This window comes from Aulostomus chinensis, chromosome 12 (assembly GCF_037954235.1).
Source record: "Aulostomus chinensis isolate RoL2024-O1b breed Wild chromosome 12, RoL_Achi_v1.0, whole genome shotgun sequence".
Lineage (NCBI taxonomy): Eukaryota > Metazoa > Chordata > Actinopteri > Syngnathiformes > Aulostomidae > Aulostomus > Aulostomus chinensis.
This window is the reverse complement of record NC_141331.1, coordinates 13,282,644-13,309,648: the sequence shown is the minus strand read 5'-3', so window position 1 is coordinate 13,309,648 and position 27,005 is coordinate 13,282,644. Positions and strand designations below refer to the sequence as shown.

At 41.7% G+C, this 27,005-nt stretch overlaps 1 protein-coding gene across 3 annotated transcripts in view; it reads left to right on the top strand.

Annotated features, from left to right (window-relative positions):
* clybl (citrate lyase beta like) overlaps positions 1-27,005 on the top strand; it is a 93,443-nt gene that overhangs the window by 60,576 nt on the left and 5,862 nt on the right. For all 3 annotated transcript variants that reach the window (XR_015118724.1, XM_086220258.1, XM_086220259.1), the window contains exons 2-6: positions 1,330-1,543; positions 13,423-13,611; positions 18,756-18,857; positions 21,372-21,465; positions 22,303-22,470. Coding sequence is in view for 2 of the 3 variants with exons in the window: in XM_086220258.1 (XP_086076384.1) it covers positions 1,330-1,543; positions 13,423-13,611; positions 18,756-18,857; positions 21,372-21,465; positions 22,303-22,470 (767 nt within the window). In the remaining variant the exon portion in view is untranslated. The remainder of the gene's footprint in view (positions 1-1,329; positions 1,544-13,422; positions 13,612-18,755; positions 18,858-21,371; positions 21,466-22,302; positions 22,471-27,005) is intronic.

Sequence of the window (27,005 nt, the reverse complement as noted above, 5' to 3'; positions counted from 1 at the left end):
TAATTATTCAGCCTTCTTCTTTACCAGAAGGAATATCCTTTCTTCTCTTAAACTCCTTGCACAAAGGGGACGCCTGTATCTACCAATGTGATCCCGCAAATGGCTGCTAATACCCAGAGAGGGTTAGAGGTAGAGACACTGCTTCAGCTTTTACCTGTTTCTATCTATATTCCACCTTAAATATTTAGCTGTGTTTGGTAAATTAGTGAGGCCGGATTAACAACACTAACACACTAACTGGAAGAAGGAGTAAGGAAGGGGGCTCAGGATCACTTCTCTGCTTTGCAAGTGAACACACAGAAGTACACCGAGGTCTTGTTCTTGAAGGGAGGCTGAGCTGGAGCGTGAGTTAGACAGGCAGATTGGTGCGGTGTCAACAGTAATGGATCTGTTGCGGTTAAGAAGCTAAGCAGGACGGCCAAGCTCTCAGTTTACTAGTCACACAGTCTAGCCCTCGCCTGCAGCCACAACTTTGTGGTTGTGACCAAAAGAATGACAACGTGGATGCAAGCAGCCGAAATGAGTTTCCTGTGAAGAGTGACTGGGATAAGCTTGAGTGAGGAGCCCTGAAGAGAACATCAGCTGAGCTGGTGTGAGCATTTAAGCGGAAGAGCTTTGTTAACATGATGGCCACAGACCAGGGATCAGATCAAAAACCAGAATCTTAACATTGACTTAAAGAATTGACATCCATCAACTCCTTTAACCAGTGCGGTCATGTTTCTGGTCTCCCCATTCTATGTTTGTCCTTGTTTACTACTGAAAGAATAAGGTAATTCTTAAATTACAGAATTTCTCCTTTAATCCAAACACCAACTACATTAACACATCTACACTGTGGCTGCCTCACAATCTTCGACTTTTCCATGACTCAGCTTCAACTACAACTGACAGCCCCTCTCATTCATCCTCTGGCCTGCCCAGATATTCAGCTGTGTGGCGACATTAGCATATGAGTGGCTAAGTGTTTGGGTGAGTTTGTTTCCAACAAAGAAAGCTAAAGCACAGGTCAGTGTCCCTCATCCACTTCAATGAACAGCTGAAGGGCAAACACAACTCGCCAAATGAAACATTTCCAGACTTTCACTGTAGTCTGGATTCAGCGGGCCCCTTCGTGGATCTTCATTGATGATATAAACACTGTATATATTATGAAGATGAATGCAGTAACAACCTTTAATTATTCATTGTCCTTAGCCCCGCATTGATACTGTGCGAACTCATAAGTAATATATGCGTCAAATGCATATTTTTGAATGTTTGCAGCATACACAAACACGTGTCCGTGTGCCACTGTGTGTTTATGTGTGTATGTATTTGTGTTGACAGGGAAAGTGGTTGGCTTCTACCCGCAGCCTGGCGGATGTATACTATGGAATGGCATCGCCACCATCACACTGCCGGCCCCTCGCTGCGCTACATACCCCGCAGGGCCGTTCTCTACTGCCCTGGCAATGATGAGCGAAAATTGAGGAAACTGGCTTTGCTGGACGTCGACTGTGCCGTATTAGACTGTGAGGACGGTGTTGCCCTCAGCAAAAAGGTACTTAAATACACAGCTGTATGAATGAAACACAGCTTTGTGTGAGCAGATCGGTAAACTCACAGCTGTGTGATCCTGAATGATTCTGATTCAGTCGCCCTTCTTCAGACAGGTGCTCGGTCTTAATCACTGAAAGGAAAACTACCTAAGTAAGATGTTTAAAACAAGCACATTTCTCCCCATTATGATGGTATAAAAGCAGCAGTGCCCCCCTATCAGAGTCCTTTAAAACAAGGTGACCATGTCCCACTGGGCAAGCAGCGGGAAAGCACCAGATGCATCAGGTTAAAAGCATTCTCCTCCCGCCTACACGACCTCCCCATTGGCCCTTCTGAACTGTCCATGAAATTGTGATTGGAGAGTGGGATAAAGAGGGGGCCCGGGTAAAAAGTTAACTAACAAAGGTTTTTAAGTCATGATAATAAAGATGATTGATATGGCTGGAGGCTGTTCCTGTAGCAGACAAAGACAATAAGATGATGGCCTGTGTGACTGACAGGTTAAAACTGTGACCTCGCAATGGAGTTGGTGGATGTCAGAGCTTCTGTCTTTATTATGTGTGTTTGAGGGGAAATGTGGAGAGGAATGCGGCCATTCAAGCTCGAGAGGATTGAGAAGCTTGACTCGAGCTGTCACCATGTGACAGGTCCACGTCTCTATATCTACTTTTAACAAAAGTATCCTGATTCAACCCACTCGGTTCCTTCACCAACCCACTCATTTCACATCAAGATATTATATCACACTTGGAGTTTACAGGAAACAAATGAGAATGTTTTAATACATTTTTTTTCTCTCTCTCTTCCCTCTCCAAGCCCTTTTCTTTGGTAGTAATTCGCTGGAGAGTTGTTGATGTAATTTTCCCCTGCATCCACCGGTTATTCCCCTAACGTGCAGTTCCAAGCCCATGCTACACCACTTCACCAAGTTGGGTGAAAATTGGCTTCATAGTTTTTATATAATCCTCCCAGCAGTAAAAACTACCAAATGACGCCAATCACCTCACATCTTTGCCAGGGGTATTAACGCATGAACAACTCGAGGGTGTTCAGAGCAAATACCTCCATAAGGGCAATATTACATCATAAGATCCACTGCCAGATTAATTCCAAAATCTAAACCTTTCTCTCAATCTGAATTTTCTTATCCAACTAAGTCACATTGCAGTCCATTCTGCTAACTGATGGACCAAAGCTGCTGACTGCATGACCTCCTAGGCAGAGGCAACCAGACCAGTCCGCGATGCACAATGTGGAAAAAGTGCTGCGTCCAGCTTCAATCACTCAGTGTATTAAACGGTCAACAATACACATTATCCAAATCGTGATATCAGGACCCCCAAAAAACAAACCATTTTATTCGTCTTTCCCTGCATTTGAGGCACTACTGGCATGAGATATGAAACATAACTGTTCAACTTCCTAAAAAATACAATACTATACTAAAAACACACAGTGCCTGCTTCCTGAAAAAAATCCTACTCCTATCCAAGTATTGTAATTCAACACCATATCATTAATACAAGGTCAAAATAATGGCATCTGGACTGATTTTTTTTTTTTTTGTATGTGATGGATTATTTTTACTATCATTTTAGCTTTAAAGTGTCTGACTGCAAAAATCCTGTCTGGTATTATGGGTTTTGTGTGAAATGGACATCAGTGATTTACTCAATACTGACTGCTCCTGTCCTACTGGACCCCTTTCTTCATTTCTCACATGCTCAGCTTCTTTTTCCACTATGGCAATCAGAAATCCACAGGTGATGTTGTGTACTTCCGTTCCACCATTACTTATGAGATGATACTTCTTTTTCCTGCCAGATAAACACTTTTGGTTTTCAGGGGCTTTCTAGTTCTAAGTTGTGTGTTGTGTGTGTGTGTGTGTGTGTGTGTGTGTGTGTGTGTGTGTGTGTGTGTACTTTTTAGAATATGCTCCAGTCAAATTTCACACAAATAACAATTTGCCTCGGGGGGCTTTATAAACTATACAAGGTAAGACAGTCCGATTCCAAAAAAGAAAAACTGTCCAAAACAGTCTTTTGATGATGAACTTAATGGCTTAGAGCTCAGGAAAAGTTTGATCTCTCTCAGGAAGGCCAGACTTGCAAAGGATGCTTTGAGTAAAGAGTAGTCCAGCAAAGTCACTGTGTACAAAAACATATCTGTTGCATACAAACTGTGTCATTGCATTCAAGGCTGCTGATTAGCGTTTCAACCTCAGCAAATACTCTGGATTATAGTCTTTAAAGACCCTGAATTCATGTTGTATGATCCAAAAAAAAATTCAGATTCAGGAGCTGGAGCTAGGTTCCTGACCTCCTCCACACCTGAAAGAAAGTTGAAAGATGTCATGACCATTCAATAGAACAGCAGGAAATCACAGGATAAGCATGCACACTTGGATAACGGAACAAAGACATTTGTGGAGAGTAAAACAGAGAGGTTCTAGATCCAAAAGGATGCCAGGCAGCTTTGGGTGCCCTCAGAACCACACAACCTCCTCTTAGTCATGAAGACCTGACACGAAAGACAGAGGAGGAAAACCCGCTTGATTCATCCCCAATTATACTCTGACACAGACGTACACAGACGTGTAGTGTAAGCACTACAGTACCTTAACTTTCCAAAGTCCACGTTCCACACACCTGCACAGCACATCGGTGTGTGTCAGCTCCTCCTGCATCCACACTCGAGAACAGTATGTACAACAAAGTATATCAGTGAGCAGAATGGTCGGTAACAAAAGACACAGGCCTTGTGATTTACCAGCTTTCTGGAGCTCCCGTTTTTCTACTTTTGTGGGTGTGGTGTGCTGTTCCTGGAGCAGACGATCATATAAGCAGTCTGCAGGCCTGAGATTCTCATAAGCGTGCAGTTTTCCTTTGATTTCAGACATGCACAACATTGTAGTACGCAAGAGGTGCTTTTTGCATGTCTGATCATCTGACATTTGACACACTGACATCTGTAGACCATACCCATTATATGTTAAAAACTCAAAAAAATGTGATAACCTATCTTTAATGACATCAGATTATACTTTCTAAGAGGAGAAAATGTAAGAAAAGTAGGGCCTTGGCTTGCAAAACCTCCAACCACTCATTCAGTAAACACTGCTAGCTCAGTTCCTGTGTATGCATGAGTAGTTCACTTGTATTCTTGTTTTATGCTTTGCTAGATCTGTCACCTTCACCTTAGAAAGCGGAGCATATTTATTTCAAAGAAGGTACAGCAAGAAGATCAGTCTGTTTCATTCCCTTAAAAATTTAAGTGCCCTATTGAATCACAGGCCACTAGAAACTCCAAAAAATATCTGCCCTCCAACTTGGCAGTGATGCAGACTGCTTAAGGAGCCAGGAGATGAGAGAGGGGCTAAAGGGTTGAAGCCACAGAGAGCTTGCTAACTGTCACCGTGGACCCGTAGGGAAGAGGAGGAGGAGGAGGAGGAGGAGAGACGGGAGGGAAGACAAGGCTGACTGCTCTAACACTCTTACACATATCATCATATCTGTATGATCAGTGGGGTGGAGGAAGAGGGAGGGCAGGTTGAAACCCCTGAGCGGAACTGACGGCTACACCTGTCCTCTGTCCTCGTCTCTCCCTCGCTGTCTTGTTCTTTTACTCTCTCATTCTCTCCTTTCTCCTCTCCGGGGTCCTTGAGGTTAAGATTATTTCTCTCTCTCTCATGTTCTATCTGTTTCTTAGTGCCCTATGGTCCACTATTTCTCCTGGTGTGTGTGTGTGTGTGTGTGTGTGTGTTTGTGTGTGTGTGTGTGTGTGTGTGCGTGCGCGTGATTTCCCCACATGGGTCCCTCCATCCTCTCTGACTCCCTCCTGCCTCTCTGCCTTAGAGATTCTGTCCTAATCCCTGGAAATTTGGAACTAATGAAGTAACTGCTGAGCCACTGCCACGGAGCTTGGTCCCAAACTATACTGTACTTCACACTCGATTTCCTCTCCAGATGGCATGGTGGCGCGGCTGACATGGCGGGGAGCACCTCTCATACACTAGCATAAGCCTGCAAATGCACAAAAGCCCACAAGACTTGCAGGAACACAAATATACACAAACACAAGTGTGCACATATGCAGGGACAGACAAACACACTATCAAGCACACACGCCACAGCCAGTTACACTCAGAAAATGCTGACTGTACGTCGCTCAAATGACTTTAATTACCTCATGTTTGCAGTGTTATTTGTCTGCTAGCATTTAAACTATGTGGTGGATTTTTACCAGCTATGTTGCTGAGGTGAGGTGTGGGCAAAGGAAGAACACAGTTAATTTTGGGGTAGATTAACTACAGTGTGGCAACAGGAGAGGTCATGGTTTTATTTTATTGACACTTGCGTTACTCCTCCTTGTCGATTGACCTGATCCAGCTCATATTTAGTAATAAAAAAACCCTCAGAACTTAGTGGTGGGTTTCTGCCAAAACTGTGAGTCTTTGTTAAATCTTGTTACCATGGCACGAGGCAACTCATTTTGATTTTTTGCCATAGAAGATAAAACTATAATAACTAGAACCCACATGGTCAGATCTTTTTATAGACTTCACATGTTTAAGATTCCTGACCTGAAGACATCTACAAGCTGAGGTTAAGTCACAGTGCCACGTAGAAATTAAGCCTGGTGTAGCAAACGTGAGTGTAATTTTGATGTAGAATCGTCTGTTTTCATCATTTGATGTATAGCATGAAGCTTCTACTTGTCAATGGCTTTTATTGAGCCCTTGCAGAAACCAGACGCTGGTTGCTCCTGGATTGTTGGATTTTTAATTTTACTCCTGCAGGCTTTCTGTGCAAAATTGATAGAAACACAACCACCAAAGACATTTGATATTTCAAAGTTTTATTGACAGGAGGTTTGAAGATTGCTGAAAATTATAGAAAAAACAGGCAGTGCCTGATTAATTGTGGTATTAACTATTACACCTGACTATCGATGCACATCAATCTTCCACTTGTCACTGGCTGAGCCAGTGATCCAGAAATAGACCTTTATTGCTGCAGTGAGAGTGGCTAAGTTGAGCTTAAAGATGACATGCTGTTGAGTGGATGACATTATTATGGGCTATTACCTTTTCCTGTTTGTAGTGCAGTCAATATGTTCAATGCATGAACTGTGTATGACACCTGCGATTTTCAACTTTACATAAATTATGCAGCCAACTGTCAACTGATACATGACCTCAGTTCAGTGCTCGGTGTTCTATTCCAGAGGACGCTGAAAGATCCGCTCTCCATTTAAGTGGATTCAAATGACTAAACTCTTGACAGAAAGAGCTCCTGGGAAATATTGCTTAGCCAGTTGAATTATGAATATTGAACATTTGTATCTATGTGGATGTATTTACATCCTGGTGTATGTGCTTGTATGAGTGTGAACTTATGGTGTGTTCGACACCTAAGAGGACCCGGGGGACTTGAGAGAAACTCTCAGTCAGCCTGCCAAAATTCACGAACGGACTGTGAGCCACTCAGCCAGTAAATAACTCCTGTCCTGGCTGGATCATAAACACTCCATTCCAGTCCTTACTGTCCGTCACAGTTTTGTGTATGTGTCATGTGTCTGGTATCTGCCGGAGTCCTTTGGGAGGGCATGATAGGGGAACATGAGGTCAGGGTGCAGAGGAGAGTGTTGACAGCGCTGCAATTAGCATTTTTTGCTTAGAAATGGAGAAGGCGTGTTGTAGTCTTGTAAAAAAGCTCAATTTTGCAGTGTGTTACCAGGGTTTAGAGTAAGGCAAGTATATTTAGGCATGTGAGGAATTGGAAAATACTAAGATATGGCGTGATTTCCATTTTATGCTAGCGTGGCCGCACACCTCAGTGTGGAAACTCAATAACTGAGGACATGGATCAATGTCTGGGTTCCTGGCTGGAGCAAGCATAATTATCAGAATGGAAAAAGCCATAGAGAACAGAAATCTCACGATATACTCCTGTTTATACATCGGCAAGTAATGTAGTAGGACTTGGGATGGCTAAGGGAAACAGGCAAATATGAAAGAATGGGAGGAGAGATACTGAACATGTGTGAGCACGCGAAGAAAGATAATGGGATACCATTTTGTGAATGGATTAGAATCTGGTGTTGAGACACGTACTGATGCAGATTCCTGACTGTGCTGGAGTGCAAGGTTGTAGCAGGTGTGGATAATTATATAGCAAGATGACTCTTAATGCTGTAGCTTTTTTATTTTTATGAGCGGAGAGATTAAAAAAAGAGAAAACTCAAATCTCATCAAATCAGTTCTACCAATGAATTAAAAAGGTCATATGCCAGGTTCACACCAAGAAAGACAAACAAATGTTTAAAAATGAAAATAATTTGAATATACCTATTCGATAGTGTTTCATGTGGTTTGACCTCTGGTTTTTTTGACCACAAAAAATGAAGCCATACTGTAAATCTGTTTGCAAACACTCAAGGTCACATGACACCAGGTAGCAGCCAGTTCAAGCAAGATTTCTATTAGATCGGTTTACTTTAGAACTTTTCCGGCCTATACAAAATTTAAAAGACTCATATCACAAACAAAAGATTCAAATAAGAAAATATATATTGCAGAAATGTATTAGTTTCCTAACAATGTTTATTTTCAGCTTGGTGACCCCTCAAATTTGTCTTGTGATCAGGGAGAGTTTAGTAGTCATGGTTTTGTCTTTTATTTTGTGTGTGTTTCTGCTGTTTGAACCAGAGACAATTGCCATATTGAGCTTTGATCACTGCAGTGTATTGGGGGCTGCAGTCAAAGCTTTGCGCATGCTGCTTCCAAACCACCTAGTGTGCTGGTCTTGGCGATCAGCTGTCTTGCTGCGGTTACCCTTCTTATACTGGACATATGCATGTGTTTGTTTCTGTCAAATACCTTCTGCGTCGTGTTGGTATAGTTATCAACTGATCTGTCAGTGTTGACACAGTTAGAGGCAACTGGATCTGCATGTGGGCTTGAATAAACAAATTTATCTTTTGACAAATGGATTGATTTCCCAACACAAATTCAAATCTCATTCACTGAATCTTTCCTACTACATGCACAGGTTTCCAGTATCATCTGAATTTGTATATCTGCTAATACCAATAGAAAGCCAGTGTTTGTTGGTCTAAGTTGGGGTGCTGGTAAGGTTACATGGTGCTGTAGAAAACCATCCCACATATTATTAAAAAAGCAAAACATTGTAAGGTGATCAGAGTGCTCTCACGCAATTGACATTTAAATGAGCTTTGACTGGATTTCAATCCAGATACATTCGATATGGTTTGACATAAATTGCACGGTGCTGTATAAATTTCAACCAAGTATCAAAAAAGTGTAACTTAAAATGATTTTAAGTGAGGAATAGCTGTTCTACCTCTTTTGTGTGTCTGATCAATACCAGTAGAGCTTTCTCTGACTGGATTTAATACTCCATTAAATCCCCCTCAATCATATTTCCCGATAAGAGGATGGCAACTTGGTAAGGTCGTGGGAATTAACTACATTCAGGAAAGAACCTGGAATTGTACCGGTAAGTGTTGTATTTTTTTTCCCCCTCACAAAAGGCATGTTTTATTTTGTATTATAATTCCAATCTAGTAGTAAAATGTAACCCAAGATGTTTTCACAACCAATTAAAATGTGGAAATAGTTGTATAAACGATCTGTTTTTCCCCCTCAGCCTGTCAGCTTTGACCAAATATGACAAGCGGATTTCATGACTTACAAATTCCTCCCTATCCTGCTAGTTATGTCTTGCTATCTGCCCTGACAGGATAACGGATAACACAGTGTGCCTCCGACTGACAGAGTAAAGGCCTCCTTCTCCTTCTCCTCCGTCTCAGTCATCTTCATAGCCTGAATTAGACAGTCGTCTCACACCAGCGTAGTGGAGTGCCGCGTGTCACTTGTCAAATCCTATCCATGATGACTTGAAGCCTGCATACACACACGCGCGCGCGCACACACACACAAACACACACACACAAGCGTGCGCGCTTAAGACTGATGAACAAATGTGTACAGTCTTTCTGCAGGCAGGCAGTCTTTGCCTGCCATAGACTACGGCTCATTTTAAATGCCATTGCGAGGTGCACAGCAGGATGCAAATGCCAGTTCTTAAAAGGTAGAAAAAAAAAGAAAATGGAAAGTGACAAAAAAAAAGAGGAAATGTGCGAGGCATAGAAATCGCACAAAATGTGTGCAGTAATATGCAAAAATTTGGGATTTTTTTCCTCTGCTTTAGTGTGTTAATAGGAAACATATTTTAGATTTCAAAACATTTCACAAAGGTAAAAAATGTATTCAAAGTAAATATACAAGAAAATATGTACGGTAGATTTAATCAAAATCATGAAATATAACCAAAACTGCTATAAGGACAGAATGAAACTGGATGAGGAACAGCCATATTATAGATGTGAGGTAATAGGTCCATGTATTAATCTTGATTATGACATTTTGATGTTATGACATTTCTAGCAGTGTCTCCATACATGGATGGAGAGCCGTGAGCCAGAGTCAGCAAGGATGCTGAGTGCTGCAGACAAGACACATTAAACTATTAAGTGGACTTCCACTCTAAATGAGAAGATGCTCAGCAACACCTTCTGCTCAGGCATGTCAGACACCAGTGGGACCCTGGTACATCTGTACAAGGTTAATAGAAGTCTAGTTTAAAGTGGTCTTGATGGCAGCCAAAAAGGAATTCTTCTGATGTGTAAAGAATTAGTGGTCTGACTAAGATTTGGAAGTATTCCATATTAAGGGGCTACATGATTCAGAACCTCTCACAGTTGGAGCCATGATTCTCTATGCTTCGATAGAAATTTTTGTGGAAAAGAAAAAAAAGCGTTGAACAACCTAGTGCCCAGGAATTTTTTTAAAAGTAGAAGTGTACTCAGAAGAGTGGGTGGTGTTGTAAAAGCGTAGGTGAAATCTATAAGTAACTGCTTGATATAGGTTTTTCTGCACATGCAAAGTCAGATGCTATAAGTGTTTGGGAGTAATGTTAGATAGTGTGGGACAAGTTGGTGGTGTTGAATTTTTTGGGGCTTGGAGGGACAAGCAAGTTTGAGTGTTATGGGAGAAAGCAAAGAGATGAGAAGCCAAATAAGGGAAAACCTCGTTTCCTCTTATTGACAGCAGCCCCCGCCGCCATTTTGAACTGAATAAAAGCAGTGGAAAAGTCAGAAAATAACATCTACGGAACAAAAGACATTGAAGTACTCTCGATTAAGTAGAGCCATTGATCGTCATCGATGCCGCTTAGTCTGGTATGTTTTTCAGTCCAAAATGGTGCGGAGGTTGTAATAGAGCAATTAATAGCTTTCACTTGTTGTCAGTGTATCTTCTTTAGATGAGGCTATGACTGTCTTGATGGCCAGCACTGTGACAGAGTTGCTGGAGGAAGGAGCATCAGGCTTCCAGCTGTTGGAGTATGGTGGGTTTGCAATGCGGGAGCTGCATCGCTTGCAGCTGATGGTCAATCATAGATAACATGACTGCAATCACCCTCAAGGATTTCTCTCGATAATGTAAAATTGGAATATGACATGAAGGAAAATACCAGTAGCAAGCAGAGAATGAGCAATCTTAGCATAGTGGGGTTGCACATACATCAGTCTGAGCAAGAGAACGACACAGATTCAGCGTTATGGAAAGAGGTATAACCAGGTGCTGATTGGCTAGCAGAAAAAAAAAACCCACACCGGTCAGAGGTAGTGACATTGGAATTATGAATGGAAGGGATTTTGACAGCGTGGAAAAGCAGAAATAATGGAGTAGGTTGGAGAAGGATGAAAGCAGGAATTCCCAGTAGAAGAAAGTGAGAGGGAATATATCTTCCTCATTGAACTCTGGCCAAAGCTTCATTTTGGACATGCCAGTCTGATGTGGTGTCTACAAGGCAGCAGCCATGCTGTGTCAAGTGTACACAGGACTCTGTAGGATCCTGAGCGTCAAGGCTCAGGGTTTGTGTTAAGGAGCTGCCCTCGCTCTCCTGGAAGGTCAGCTGCTCTGCACTTGAAAAGCTTCTCGTGTGCATCTACGCGTTTGACAGCGCTGCCTTCCTGGCTGACTGCTTGCCCGCCTGCTTGCCTGTGTGTCTACTTCTAATGATGAAGATGATGGAGGGAATCAAAGAGGAGATGGAGCTGATGTTGGGGCGAGCTCTCCGTGGGACACCAGGTGATTGGGGAGAGAGCTTTGAAGCAACTTGTTGGATGGCTGTCCATTAATGTAAAATATCTCCTTTTCAAAGGGCTTTATTCAAGCTTGGAGTAGCGGAGCCCATAGGGGTCAAGGTGTCTGGTAGAATAATCTGTTTTACTTTAGAGGGATGAAAGAAAAGTGCTCAGTGAGCTGGCCATCTCTTAAGCCAATCTTAGTGTCATGGTTACAGAAATACTGTCGTAAAAAGAGCATCTGACAATCCTTGCAATGAGCCGTCTCCAGTTACATTAAAATAACTTTCAGCATGCAGGTTACCCGTATATCAGAGCCTAAATCCTCTCAAGACTATTTGATCTGTGAATGCTATAAACCATGCTTTTTGATCATTTCCGTATCAGTGTTTTGTTTTTTTTTTAAGTTCATTGGGATCAATGCGATTCCTGGCACACGTAGTGGCCAGTGGTGGTCACAAATCAGTGCTCTCTGCAGATGGACAGACAGCTTTATTAATGCTGAAGTACAGCTTTGTTAAATCGCTCCATTGGTTTTAAGTTACCAAGATGCAGTCGCAGATCTCTCTTGACTTACGAGCGCGACAGGAAGAAGGCGCAAAAGAGACGCTACTGTAAAATTTGAGTCATCACAAGTTGTGCCTCACCCAATGAGATTAAAAGTGAGACACACAGCGATCCAGCCTGCTTATGACCCCCATTAAATCCAAGCAAATCGTTGACAATAATACCACATTTTATTGATACTGGAGGGGTGTCCATAATATCGAGTGCACTTTTGCATTCCAGGAGATCAGAGCTGTATCGTCTCTGAAGCTCTCCCGCAACCTTTGAAGTGTCCCCATAAACTCTCATATCTCTAAATACACGTTGAATCTAGTCTGCTGAGGTTTATACAGATGTTTTGATACATTGGCTCATCGTGTTGTACCTGGCTACAGTTTCTGTCTACTAATGATCTTGTGGTTAGGCTGTAAAAGTGTTTACATCATCAAGACTGAAGCTTCTCATGTCAAGACGCCACATTCACCACAATTTACATTTAATGACATAACGACTCCAAAGCCTCCTTTAAACACACACACTCTCACGGTTTAAGCGTATTTTTCTTTGAATATATTTTTCAATTGCATTAGCGGAATCTGACAAACCAATGCAAACATCTCGCTCAGCACAAACATTCAACGGCTCCGGTGTCTGATCTGAGCTGACAACTCCTGAGCTACCGTTTCCTCCTGTTTCTTAACTCAGACCATATTTCTCCCAGAGAGCGTCTGTGCACTCACCGCTCGGACCGTTCCTCTCCTCTCCTCTCCTCTCCTCTCCACTCCACGTAACCCGCCATCTGGTTTGAATATAGCGGCATGTGCTACTATGTTACTGATAGACATTGAGACTGTAGACCTCTTTGATTTTTTTTTTTTTTCCGTCATCCTCATCTCTCTTCCTGCTCGGCTCATACAACGCTCACGTTGAGAGAACAAAGTTGAATGTGCAGCCTCTGTTTTATTGATCTGTGGAATATTGTAAGGTAGATGGATTGCAGTTAAAAGAATGTTTCCAGAATTCCTTTTAGCAGTTTTTAGCTTTTTCCAAGTAGCAACTATACATACAGTATTCAGTTTTGACCACATAATAGTGATGCGTAATACATCCAAAGTACACTGCATCACATGAAATAATTCAGACTTCTGTCCTGTGTTGCAGACAGAAGCCAGGGAGACCATTCCCAGGATGTTGGCGGAACTGAACCTCGGCCGGACAGAGAAGTGTGTGAGGGTGAACTCGGTGTCCAGTGGCTTAACTGAAACTGACCTGCAGGTCATCTTAGGGGCTGAAGTTCTCCCACCTGCTGTCATGTTGCCCAAAGTTGAGGACACAGAGGAAGTGCAGTGGGTAAGCTTCAAATCCTCCTCCATCTTTAAGTCCTAGGTGTGGCTCAAAAAGTTTTGTATTTCTCATTTGTGAAATGACCCACATGTTACAAGTTCAAAAAAACGCATCTAGAAACTAAACACCGCTAAAATGCTAGTTTTTTTTTCTTCCCGTCTTCGACCTGTGGGTCTATAAAACACAAAACTATTCTTAAAGAAACTCATGAAGTAAGAGGAAACCACAGGAATCTTCAAAGCAATCATAACAAACTTTTCCATTTCACAGTAAAAGTGGGAATTGATCCCTGTGGCAGGACTCGGGGACAGACGGGCTGTTTTTCTTGGCTGCTGCGCAAGAAATGGATGACATTTCTTTGGATTAGCTTCAGAAGCTTGATAGCTCTCTGTAACAACACAAAGGTGCCTCCTTCCTTTGCTGAACTTACAGGACACCGATTGTGTCATATCATAGCTAACGGCTCATTTATTTAAACTTTAAAACTAGATGATAATTAAAACCCACACACAAGCTGCCTACTCAGATCGTGCCCCAGTTAACAGGCGTTTGTTTGAATTCAGCCATCCCTCTGGCTTTCTATTAAGGGGTGCTGTACGGATGTCAGGTCCTGAAAGGTCAAGAGACAGTGACATCATTAATTCTGGCCTTTCTGATCAGCTCCATATGGTTCCCTCTCCAGGAGGAACCAGGTTACTGTCAGTCTCCTTCGCTGTTTTAGTGTCCGTAGAAATGTACTTTCCTGACCTTAAATTCAAAATTCTGTGTTTTATTTTTGATTTCTCATTGAATACACTTCACAGTGGTAAGCTGTAGTCTGTGTTATCTTTTCTAACTTGCCGGTTCACATCGTAACACATAACGCTACAAATACCAGAGCAATGTTTTGGTGATTAAGAGAAGAATGTCAGATTTGTTCAATTTGGCTTTTCCCCCTACACACACACACACACACACACACAAACACACACATACATATATATGGTCTTGGGGCAGGAGCAGGAAGTTTTTAACTAGTGGTTTAATTAGAACACTGCCCTTTCTTCCTCATGTAATTGCTGACAGGTGTTCCCTGATTCCCTCCTCTCCCTCAGCTATTTATCCGTTCACTGCTTCCCCTCCATTCTGTCATTTTTTTCTCGCCCCTACATTCATTTATAGTTCTAAAACCAAACTTGTTTACTATTATGAAGACTAAGAATGTAACCAGTAAAGTGCTAATACTTAATTCATCTTTGATGCTTTTGTACATTTTCTGTTTATGAAAATCAATTCTCTGCAGATATTAGCACATTCAGAGAAAACTGCTAAAAAGGAACCAACAAACTTATACTTAAGTTTTGCTTGTATGAGTTTTGTCCCCATTAATACATTTCACAAATACTGCAAAGGAAAAAAAAAAAGAGGTAATGAGATTTTTTTTTCATTTTTATTGAAAAAGAATAAATGCATGGTATGGGAGATGGAACAACCCTTTTTTGGGGTGTAAACTCTGACAAAGTGAATTTGATCTCATGTGACTGACCAGCATCTCTCTGCTACTTACGTGGCATCTGAACAGATCTTCCCCAATAAGATGTGTGAGATCATGTCTACTAGTGACGACAACAGGTGTGGAAACCAAACTATTCCTCCAGACCTCCCTCAGCTCTTCACTGCTAGGTGATCAGGGTCATTTATTTTGTGGGTTCAGGAACTTCTCCTCCACTGTTTTGTTACAGTCCTGCGTAAAATTCCCTATACCATCATCTTCTGATGGAAATCCACAGCTGGTTGTTTTCACTACAAACAGTGGATGAAAACGCCTTTCCTGTTTTATGGCACTTTCAAATTTGGCCTAAAATGAAATGGAAATATGACTATTGTGATTTAAGATCCCCTCAACACTTGTATTAAGACATACACAAAAATACTCTAACAAATATTGTGTGCCTTATTGTGCAAAAAAAAACAAAAAACCATACCAGCATCACTTACAATTGTCACACAAAATCCTTAAAACACCAGATACTCTTCTTCCTCATAAAAAAATTCCAAATGACATTAATATGCAAATATTTCTATGTCACATATTTAACTACTGGACACATGATAGTCTATAAATCCAGTTCGCCCTGTTTCTGCACGCAAAGTTCCACATTTTACAAATTTAAAAGCTGATCCTGGTCCAAAATTCAGCATAACTAAGATATTTGTGATGTCACGACTCGTACTTTTAGGACCGCCTCTTTAAGATTTTCATACAGTTGGAAGATGTATAATTCGATGAATGGGAACATAGTAATACAACTGTCAAAGAGTGAAGCTTAAAGATTTCACTGTGGGAACAAGAGCTGGAGGGGTCTTTAATATAGGTCTTCAGTGTATCTGTGCCCCTTAAACAGTCCTGCCTGGATGGGACCTTGGATCAAGTATACTCAACTTTCATCTTCCTACAACTTTCTGTCTTCCTCCCACGTGCTTCTCCGTGTGTCTGCATGTGCTTTCGTGTGCGTTGTAGGTATGCGTCTGATTTTCTCCACTCTTGTCAGGCTGCACAGTAAATCCCTCACTTGTTTATCTTTCTCTCCTTTTTTTTTTATTGATATTAGCACAGGAACCTCCAGACTGATTTGTCGCTAAAAGATGGACTTGCTTGTTTCCTTTTGTGTGGAAATCTTTAGCTCTGCCTTCCTCCTCTCCCCCAGCCCTTGTGTGACTGACAGGCCTTATTGGGCTATAACAGGCGTAACTCCCTCCTTTGTCTGAGGACAATTCTCACACAGATTCGGAGCCGTGTGCATTCTTTGCCCACCACACTATTTGGTGTGCAGTGGGACCGAAAGAATCGCACCCTGTCCCGCTCCTCCTCCTCTACTCCTCCTTCTGTAACCTCCCCTTATCCTTTTCTCTGCTTCCCCTCTGTGAAATGAACACTTCAGCAGGCAGGAAACATTTAATCTGGCCCCCCTTTGAAGAAAATTAATTGAAACTTGTCCCACTATTGCCTCCTTTCTCCAGCTCCATCTCTCCTTCCTTCTCTTTTCAGGATTGGGTGGTGAAATTGTCTGAGGACTTGTTTGTAGCGTAGCCTTGAATGGCAAGAAGAGGTGTTCATTCTTTTATATTTTTTTTGTCAATTCAGTAGGGAATTAAAGGGGTCCTAGTTTTGAGAACCATTGACAGCTAATGGTTGCTGTATGTGACACAGGAACAATGAACTAGTGCTATGGTACCTCTTATACAGTGTAAATTGGGCCCTCAAAGTGTATAATAGCTGAAGAGGAGAATACAGTGGAGGGACAGAAACATGTAATCAGAGAGGCTTGGAAGCTCTTTAGCCACTGCTGCCGTATTGAGCTCAATTTGTTTCCTTGAGCAGAGTCCAAACAGCGCTCTCAGTTCGCCGCCGCCACTGTCTTGTTAGCCGTTGCGTGGCACAGTGTTGCAGTGGTAATCTCCGCGCGTGATAGCGACTAGGTTTCCCCACAATGGGCCATATCTATCTTGTTTCCTCTGTCACAAAAATAGATTTATCTACACCCTCTTTTCACACTCCCCCTCAGACACCCCCCCCCCCCCCGCACCCCAAGCTAAGCCCCCAGCGTTAGTTTTCATGTTGCCATAGCAGCCTTGCTCCCACAGGGTTGTGACCTCAGATGATTACAGTACAAAGCCTATTGGGTCTTGAAAACCTCTTTGAAGATGAAAAGTCTTTGATGGTTTGTATTTATGCAAATCTCTCAGATATGATTTATCCAACTGAGATTGAATGGAGAGATGATTAAAATTGCCCCTATTTTTTCCTTCTTTTTTTTTTTAAGAAATCCTTCAATGGAGGCTTTCAGTTGTGAGAATAAGAGCGGCGAGTGCGAGCATGGGGGAATATTTTGTCTTCATTTAGAAAAAAAATAGCAGAGCTCTACCTGAGGTTATTTACATCTGTCTTTTTCCTGGTGCGTCAAAGACGGGGAGGAAGGAGGGGGGACATGGAGTTAGACATTTCTACCCTGAGCTTTTGCACGCTCTTTTTTTTTTTTTTTTTTTTTTTTTTGGGAGGGAGGTTGGCTTTGAAAGGAAATATCTGATGGCGGGGGCTTTTGTGTGTTTCCAGATGATAGATTTTGGAATTTGGGCTATCCCACTGGCAGACCGTGGCTAGCTGTGAACTGGTCTGTTGGAAAAAATCGGAATGCTTTGGTCTTAAAAAGAATGAACCTTGGTTTTAAAGCCCTACTTAGGTGAGCTTGCATATTAGCAGGAGTAGTGCAGAAGAAAGGCCTCAGCAAAGTGTCACATCACACTCGGAATGTTGCCTCAGTGTCCCTGCTATGGGCTGGGGGGGTGAATGTAGGAGGCACTCAAATCTTGTTCCATTTTAGTAGTTGTTGTGTATGCACATGCTTATGAATGCATTTACATGTGTACACAGACACGCACACACACACACACACACACACATACACACACACACACACACACACTCTCTCTCTCTCTCTCAGGGGATCGTGAGCTGTTGCTGCCAACAGCCTCTGAAGACAAGTAGAGCAGAAGTCTTCAGACGAAGGGGGGAACCCTGGTGATAATGTAAAATATTTCATTCCACCTGCTTTTGTTGCCACTCTCCTGCGCTCGCTCGCTCTCTCTCTCTCTCTCTCTCTTTGCTATTTGAACACTCATGAATGCGTCTCAGGAGAAGGGCTGAAATGGGAACAGTGCAGGTAATAAAGGTGTCAAGATTCATATCAAAAGTGAGTTTTTGCATGTTCTCCTCTCCATCTCAGCCCACTGTGGATTCTGAAAGCTGTGTCATATCGTTTATGTTTCCCTTCCGCTGATTTTTGGCATCCCAAGTTTTAAATTCATTCTGACACAACAGCTTAGTATCACTGTGTGTGTATATTTTGTTTTTTTTGTTGTTTTTTTTTCTTTGTATTCATCTAACTAATGTTGTATTGATAAAGCCTCTGGCACCTGCTTCATACTTTATTGAAAAGCAGGAACTTGAACAGAAATATGTGATGAAAAGGCTGGACACTTACTAATAACATCCAATTCCACAAATAATGCAGTAAATGTATTCAAACAATGTTAGAATATCTAATTAATATGAATGTACAAACTAGATAGAATTGATTCCATTGTTAATGATGTTGTGGCTGTGTGTTTAGTTTGTTGACAGGTTTCAGCAGCACTTGAAAGGACGATCACTGACAGAACCCATTCGCCTGATCACCTTTGTGGAAACTGCTGTGGGTCTGCTTAATTTTAAGGTAAATTACAAACAACCTTCTCGAAACTGCTTGCGTAAGACATTTTGCTGTTTGTCCATTGTTCAGTTTGGATTAGAGATGACGTTGGAGAGCAAAGAGCTTCATGCATCTAAAAAAATGAAAGCTTTTGGACAGTTTCTCTTTTTTTTTTTTCCCCAACACGTGGATGTAACCCAGCAGTCAGCCCATTAAATAGTCATCATTATGACATCAGTTATGACTGGTTCAAATGAGGAAACGTGATGATGTCCATAAATGGCAAGAAACTCTGCATAAGAAGGTCGATGTGGTAACAAGTTTAACATGCAACAGCAAGTCAAGACTGTCTTTCAGAACCCAAAACCTTACTACGTGGCTATTATTGTAACCATAAAAACAAAAGTAACCGAACCAAAGGAAGTAATAACTTTAAACCAAACCACTATGTTTTTCTTAGTGTTGTTTGTGCCAGAAACAAACCAGACATTAACTAGAGACATGTAGAGAGCCTAGTATTTGTATTTGAAAATGAGGATGAGTGGAAACGATCCTTTTTTTTATTTTTATGTTTAGAAACTTGTTCATGATATGATGTTTTTTTTTTTCATATGATGATAATTCATGGTTTTCATAAACCAATCATGTACACTAAGTGTAGGTACTTGTCTACTGCAGCTGTCAAGACACATTTAACATCTGCCTTGGCTGCATTTAGTTTACTGTGTTAATGGTATAAGTTACAGTGTTAACAGGCTAATGTTTGTCTAATCTTAAGAGTTAAACAAGCTCTGCTGCAGCTTCTACAGTTAAAGGACACAGCAACATCCGTGTTAAATACTGCTTCAAATCTCCAGTGTGATGTCTTCCACCGTATCACCTAGAAGCTAACACTCCCAGAGCTCACTAATGCTACCAGAGCTCACTAATGCTACCAGAGCTCACTAATGCTACCAGAGCTAACAAATGCTACCAGAGCTCACTAATGCTACCAGAGCTAACCAATGCTGCTAGAAATAACTCATGCTACCAGAGTTAACTGACTCTACCAGAGTTAACTGACTCTACCAGAGCTAACAAATGCTACCAGAGCTAACTAATGCTACCAGAGCTCACTAATGCTACCAGAGCTAACAAATGCTACTAGAGCTCACTAATGCTACCAGAGCTAACAAATGCTGCTAGAAATAACTCATGCTACCAGAGTTAACTGACTCTACCAGAGCTAACAAATGCTACCAGAGCTAACTAATGCTACCAGAGCTAACTTAGTAAATTAGGCTAGTCTCCTCCTTCAGACTTCCTTCACATACTGCACTTCACCTAAAAGAGAAGTACATAAACTATCAAGCAAATCATTCAAGACACAAGACAACAATTTCAACAACAACAGCGCAGCTTAGCAATGTGCTAGATTTTGTCAGATCAGGCATTCCAGGCTGTTGTTTTTCCCTCCCACTTCTCTTCCTGTCACATCAGCACAAACAAGTGGAGCACAAATACTTAATGTGCTCATAGTTTTACATGTTTTGAATCCTCCTGAATGCAAATAATTTCCAAAATATCTGCACAAAATAACCATCTTAAAAAAAATGCTTTTTATTAATTCTGGTGTCAGCGCCACTCCTACTTGATAACATCTTATTAAACATTATTATTGGTCATATGAGCTAAATTTAATTTCTCTCAGTCTGTGTGCCTGTCTATTTAGACATGCTGACATTTTTAATTAGATGTGTTTTAACATGATCATAGTTTCAAACTTCTTAATGATATTTTGGTAAGAATCAAAGCAGACCCTGACACAGTACAGCATGATGTTCAGCTACATGGGGAAAGAAGCATGGTTTTGAGCATTTCGAGGGAGAAACAAGCTGTCCGTCTTTCTTTTGATTTGTCTTTTAATTCTCCACTCTAGGTCAGTGTGTTTTGTGTGTGTGTGTGTGTGTTTTGGTGGTTGTGGTGGTGGTGGTGTGTGTGTGTGTGTGTGTGTGTGTGTGTGTGTGTGTGTGTGTGTGTGTGTGTGTTTTGAGAACACGTATCTTTGCCCAGACTAGACCCCAGGTTACAAGTCCAAAAGCACCACAGTGGAACAGCTAGTGGTAGAGTTAATTTGGAAGCCGGCAAAAAGAGAAATCCTTTTTATTGTTCCTTGGTCTTTGCTATTGACAATTACTGATAAAAATAAGATTAGACTGTATTTGTCAGTAAAAGTGTCATTGTAGCAATATCATTATATGATTCAGAATATTAAACTATACAGATTAATGAATGTTTTACTACTCTAGAGATGTATATTTGGAGTGGGTTCATGTATAGCACGACAGATTTAGTAGGTTTCAATATAAATTCTAGCTGTTATAGTTCAGAAGCCGATGGTTTTTTCACATCAGGATAATTTGATTTATTCAGTAGCATTTATACCATATCCAGCAGCTCGCTTTCTCTCTCTCTGTCTCTGTCTCTCTCCCTCTCTCTCTCTCTCTCTCTCTCTCTTTTTTTTTTGTCATGTTTGTCAGCCTGTAATATTCTCTCCAGGTGGTGTGTGAGGAAATCCGTCGACTAGCTCCCAAGGCTTCTCTCCACCATGACGGCGTGGTGTTCGGCTCAGATGACTTTTGTGCAAGTATAGGTAGTTCACTCCTCCTTTCCTCCTCCCATCCATTTCTAGATATTTCTTCACCAAAGATGTGCTCTGCATTCTGTATTTTATGGATTTGTTGCACCAGGTTTAATGACATTGTAAAAATCAGAAAAATGTAATTGCCTATCTTGTTTATATATCCCTCACTGGTCACTTCCCTCTAACCTATTTTAAAGAAATGATTGAAAGGACTGCAGGCTTTGTTTTTGTTTTTTTAACACCTGAAAATAGAGGCACAGGCACGCGTGATTGTGTGACAAGGTGACACGTCCCCCGCACCTCAAGCACATTTGCTGTGATTTTGACATGTTACTTACATCAAAGTCAAGGTATCGTTGACTACTCACCTGAGCATTGTACTGGAAAAGATTGATTAAAACAGCAAAGAATACCTTCACCAAAAAGTACTTTAGCTCACTTACGGTAGTTTTTTTTTTTCCATAAATGTGCAAATGGAAGCTAGAAGCCCCGCCCCCCCCTTTCCGGAAACAGTTTTGACATAGCAAATCTTTAACTCAGCTTTATCGACCCGCTGTTTCTGCTGCTAAATCTTCCCAGATATTCCCAATCATGACCGATACTCGCTTGAAAGAACGATTACAACTTGATTAAGTTATTCCTCAAGACCTTTTGCTCGTAGTCCACCTCTTCTACTTTGTTACAGCCATGCGTAGCGTTGCGGATACCGCCATCTATTGATGAAATGCAGTTTATTCCCTTCAAATGAGGTAGCTGAACTGATGTAGTTCATGTGTCTTTTTTGTGATATTTAAAAAAATAGCTTTGACGACTAGGACTGTGTGCCTTTTTCTTTTGTTAACTAAGGTGCCACACGGACTAAGGATGCCAGGGAGCTCCTTTATGCCAGGCAGAAAGTGGTTGTAACCACCAAGGCATTCGGGCTGCAGGCTATCGACCTGGTCTACATCGACTACAAAGACGTGGAGGGGTTGAGGCAGCAGGCGCGAGAGGGAGCGCTCATGGGCTTCACAGGTAGAGTTCACTTCAGTCCCTGTCCATCCCAAAATCCCCTCGATTTCACTGCTTCACAACCCTAACAGTGGACATCCTTTATATGTATCTTTTATTTTCTTCGCTCTTCCAGCACTTTATGATTTTTTTTTGTGTGTGTGTGTGTGTGTCTTGAGGCAGCAGTTGGCAATCCCACATTTTAATTTTTGCTTCCTCCCTTTGTCACGCTGTCCCTCTTGAAAGTGAAAATAAAATATATTTGATGTGTGATGGAAACGAAGATGTTCTCTCTGGCTGTGGTTTTTAACTGGATGTGTGTCTTTGAGGATTGTAAACAATAGCGTACAGTTGTTAAATGCTCTGACATTTCCATCCATATTTATGCACTCGGGCGCGTTCCTGCTCAAATGAAAAAAATGAGGGTTTGTATGATTAAAGTGAGTCATTAGCAAAGAGTGGTAGTGTCTACTTTGACAGCACTGTGTGTGTGTGTCTGTAGCCAGGCAACGCTTTCAGAATATGCGTGTGTGTGTGTCTGCCCCGCAGACTGCATGCAACAGACCACAGAAGGCAGGACAGCCTGTTCCAAAGTGGATATTCCAGTCATTCTTCCTTTGCTGCAGCAGACATATTTGCTCTGGTGTTTTCTTTCCACGAAGTCCTGATTAATTCTGATTTATTTTCCTCATGGACTGGGTCCTCACAGACAGTGACAAAAGTCCTCTTGTGCTGTCTGTTTTCTACACCTTTTCAGATTTTTTTTCCTTTTTCTAACGTGAGATCAGTGAATGGAAGTGTGCGTGCACACACACACACAAACGCGTATATCAGCCTGGAAAGAAATAGAGCAAAAAACAACAACAATGAAAAAAAAAAAAAAGCACTTTGCACTTTCATTGAAAATTGTAAATCCTGAGCAGACTCTCAGCCGGCCCTAGACACACGTTACCTGCACTTCACCTCATCAAATCATCTTGTCGGAGAGAGTCTTGCTGTCTCATACAGCACCTGATTTTCCAGATGACCTCATTTGCCACCTCTATTTTCCAGTGCCGCTGGCTTGTGTGTGTGCATTTCTCTCTGTGTTCATAAATCAGAGTAATTTAGCTATAGACATCTTCTTTCTTTTTATGATGCACTTATTTCATATTACAAATGGTGATTAATCGGAGGTGTCATTTGTGTTAATCAAAACAACGTGAAGCAGCTGGTTGATAAAATAAAAAGTCAGATTTGGTATGGTACAGAACCATTCCAAGGACTGGATTAGTGGATTACAAGCCATGGGCACTCTGTATAATCTTAGAAGCTATTACTGGCCTGAGTGTGCTTAAGCAATAATACAGTACAGCCAAAAGCCTCTACCTGTGCAGTAATTGACCTTGGCTCTACCTAAGCTGCATACATCACCCATTAGCACAGAGAACACTGGCGAAACACTAACACCCAGTGCTCTACACTGGATGGTGTCAAGGCAAAATCCTGGCGAGCCTCGACAACTTATCAAATCAACTGGGGAGGAATTTGCTGTATATCTGGGCTTTGATATTTCTGCATCTCTACTTTTTTTTAGCAAAGACCGCCCGCTGCCTCTGCTGCTGCCAAGTTCTATGTAAAATGTTGGAAATCGAAAACAAACCCACAAAACTCTGCTTTTTAGGGGCCACATTTCACTTCCATTCCCGTGACCCTGCCCATCATTCGCCTGAGAGCACTTTGCTAAATGGCAATCCTCCAATGAGATGCCAGCGCCACATGGCAGGCTGGGATTGGCTGGTAGGAATGAATGATGTATTTGAGGAGAACCAATAGGTTCGAAACTGAGGGCACCTGAGTCCCCCTGTCTGTTTCTGCCTTCCGTCACTCTCCTGTTGTCCTACACACACTCACACACACAAAGAGAGACACACTTACGGTTTATTTAAAGCTATGTGGAAACATGCTATTGAAGTAAGACAGGTGCCAGAGAAGGAAAAGCCGCTCCTCTTTCCTCGCTCCAAGAAATATGAAGTACAAACCAAACACACACAAGCTTCAACGTATTTACAACTTGCATTCTTGCATTAAACGTATTTTGTAATATTTCCTAGCGGTTTGAATTCTGTCAATGGGCTTAATTGTTCAAGCCTCCAGCCACAGTGTGTTTACTGTGTAAGTGCCATGTACAGTACGTGTGTTTTTCCTGGGGTTAACTGGGGTGAGCGGAGTGGGATGAAGGGTCTCTCCTCCCCTTTCCTGTCCTCTCTCGGGCTAGATTTTTTTTGTTTTTTTTTTTTGCTTGTGCTGCCTGCCTGCTCAGCCACCTTTAAGGATTTGTTGTCAGCGACAGAGCTAAGCCCTAAAGTGTCGAGTTCCCGCTGGCTGCCGCTGAGCCGTCGTTCTCACCAAACGTTTCATAACCTTAACTTATCATGACAAGTTTGATCTGCAAATGTACACGGGATTATGTCTGTGGTGTTCGGCCATATTTAACTGAGCGAGGGAGCTGGAGCTTGAGGGTGGGGATTGAGGATTGTGTTAAGAGAGGCCCTTAACTCCGTGTTTGACTTCAGTTTCACCTGGATGTCATTTCTGAAATTCTCTCAGGCTAGAAGCTGTATAGAACTGAGCTCACTGGTAGGCTATCTGCTGATGCTCTCCTTGTTTGTACCATCAGCTCATCTGGGAATAAGATGTTAGCAGTGGCCTGTTCTCTGTTGGTGCGAAAGAAGGCGAAGTTTAAACATTGCGTGGTGAAGGAATTAAACTTGTATTGTTTTGTTGTATTTTATTTATGAATATACAATTTTTTCTGTTGCACAAAAAGAATGACACAAAGTGACAAAAACCCCCAAAGTTTTCAACTTGTTGTTTTCAAAATCTGAACCTGCCCGGAATTTTACAAATGATGCATCTTTGAAATATTGAGTGGTATTTATTGAATGTGATTCTTTTCATTTTCCGGTGCAGTTTATCTATAATCTTGGTAGTAGTTTATTTAAAGATATTATCGATCAGCAGCAGCAGCAGCATCGTCCCAAATGTTTCACACAATGCTCAGATTCACAGAAATAGTATATAATTTTATCCTTGTTTCTCACATAAATTGATTTATTTTGTATTCTTTTAAAAAGTACTATTTTTCACCCATGTAGGGCAGCATGGATGTGGAGGTGTCATAGCCATCGTGTAATCAGAAGGTCACTGGTCCGATCCCTTGCTGTCCAGAGACCGTGTCAAACCCAAACTGCTCCTGATGAGCTGGTTGTCATCTTCTCTGTCCTTCATCGTCAGTGCCAGTGTGAATGAGACTACCCTGCAAAGCAATTTAGATTCAAGTGTTATATGACTGCTGTCCAAAACAATTTATCTCCTTCTTCTTCTTTTTTTTTTCTAACTTCCTGCTGGTAATTTGTTGAAATACCATCCTGTTACAGCCCACATAAGCAGCATATGAATCCACAGGAGGCTGAATGAGAAGCACACCTGGCTCACCTGTCACCCTCTTCTTCTTTGGTGGGGTGTGGACCTTCGTGTTGTTGTTGTTTCAGGAGGCCATGTGTTTCACAGAGTAAAGGGATCCTAGTACGACTCCCTACATTCAGTTTAGGATCATGTCGTCTTTTCCCCTCGACACTTTCTGTCTATCCTCTGAGCTTGCCTGCTGTCAGGTGACACCCACATGCACAACTGGAATGAATATAAGTTCAAAGTGGAATTATTTTTGGATTTTTTGGAAGTAGTGGTGAAATGTAGGTTTTTTAACTAGTCATTGTGGTGGGGAGTAACTGTATACTAATTACTGCGAAAAATACTTTGTGTATTATGGATTACTAGCCAACACTGGTAACTATATCCCCTTAAGCCCCCGATTCATGCCTATACTGAATGTAGTCATATACATATTCACATATATGCAACACAACAGACATTATATAGTTGCATGATATTTTGATGTAAGACTAAAATGTGTTCCGGTCTGATTGTTCAACCATGGAAGCAAACACTGGACTCAGCTACATTAGCTGTATGGGTCATGGAGTAGCACATCCTGTTGGTTACCAAATTTGAACTAAATGCCTTTACGTAACGTGGATACGAGCGAAGTGCATGACACTGAACATGACTTGTCACTTGAATCGGATTTAAGAGCATCGGTGGTTAACGGAGATCCAAAGGTGCTTCACCATGTAGACGATCTTTTGCTGTGGTTCTGAGCGAGAGGCCTCATTGAGGCACGGTCACTTGAGCCCTTACGTAGGTCGATCTTTGTTATCTACTGTCTCCTCCCTCTGATGCACAGACGTGTAGAACAAGCACATATGAGCGTGCAGGTTTCACCCTTCTGATCATCTTCTGTGTGATTAATCACTGGCCACATGGAGAGCAATAAATCGCACTATTGATCTTATTCTATCTGATCTTAGAGAATATTACCGTATCGTTTTCAAGTCCAACTCATGGCTGAAGACGCTCGCCAACACTGCATCTCTGCGTTCTGCATTTCCTTCTACAATTTGACCCGAAACTTTTGTTGCGTTGCTTACAGCCAAGTTTGTAATGCTCACTGGAGGCTT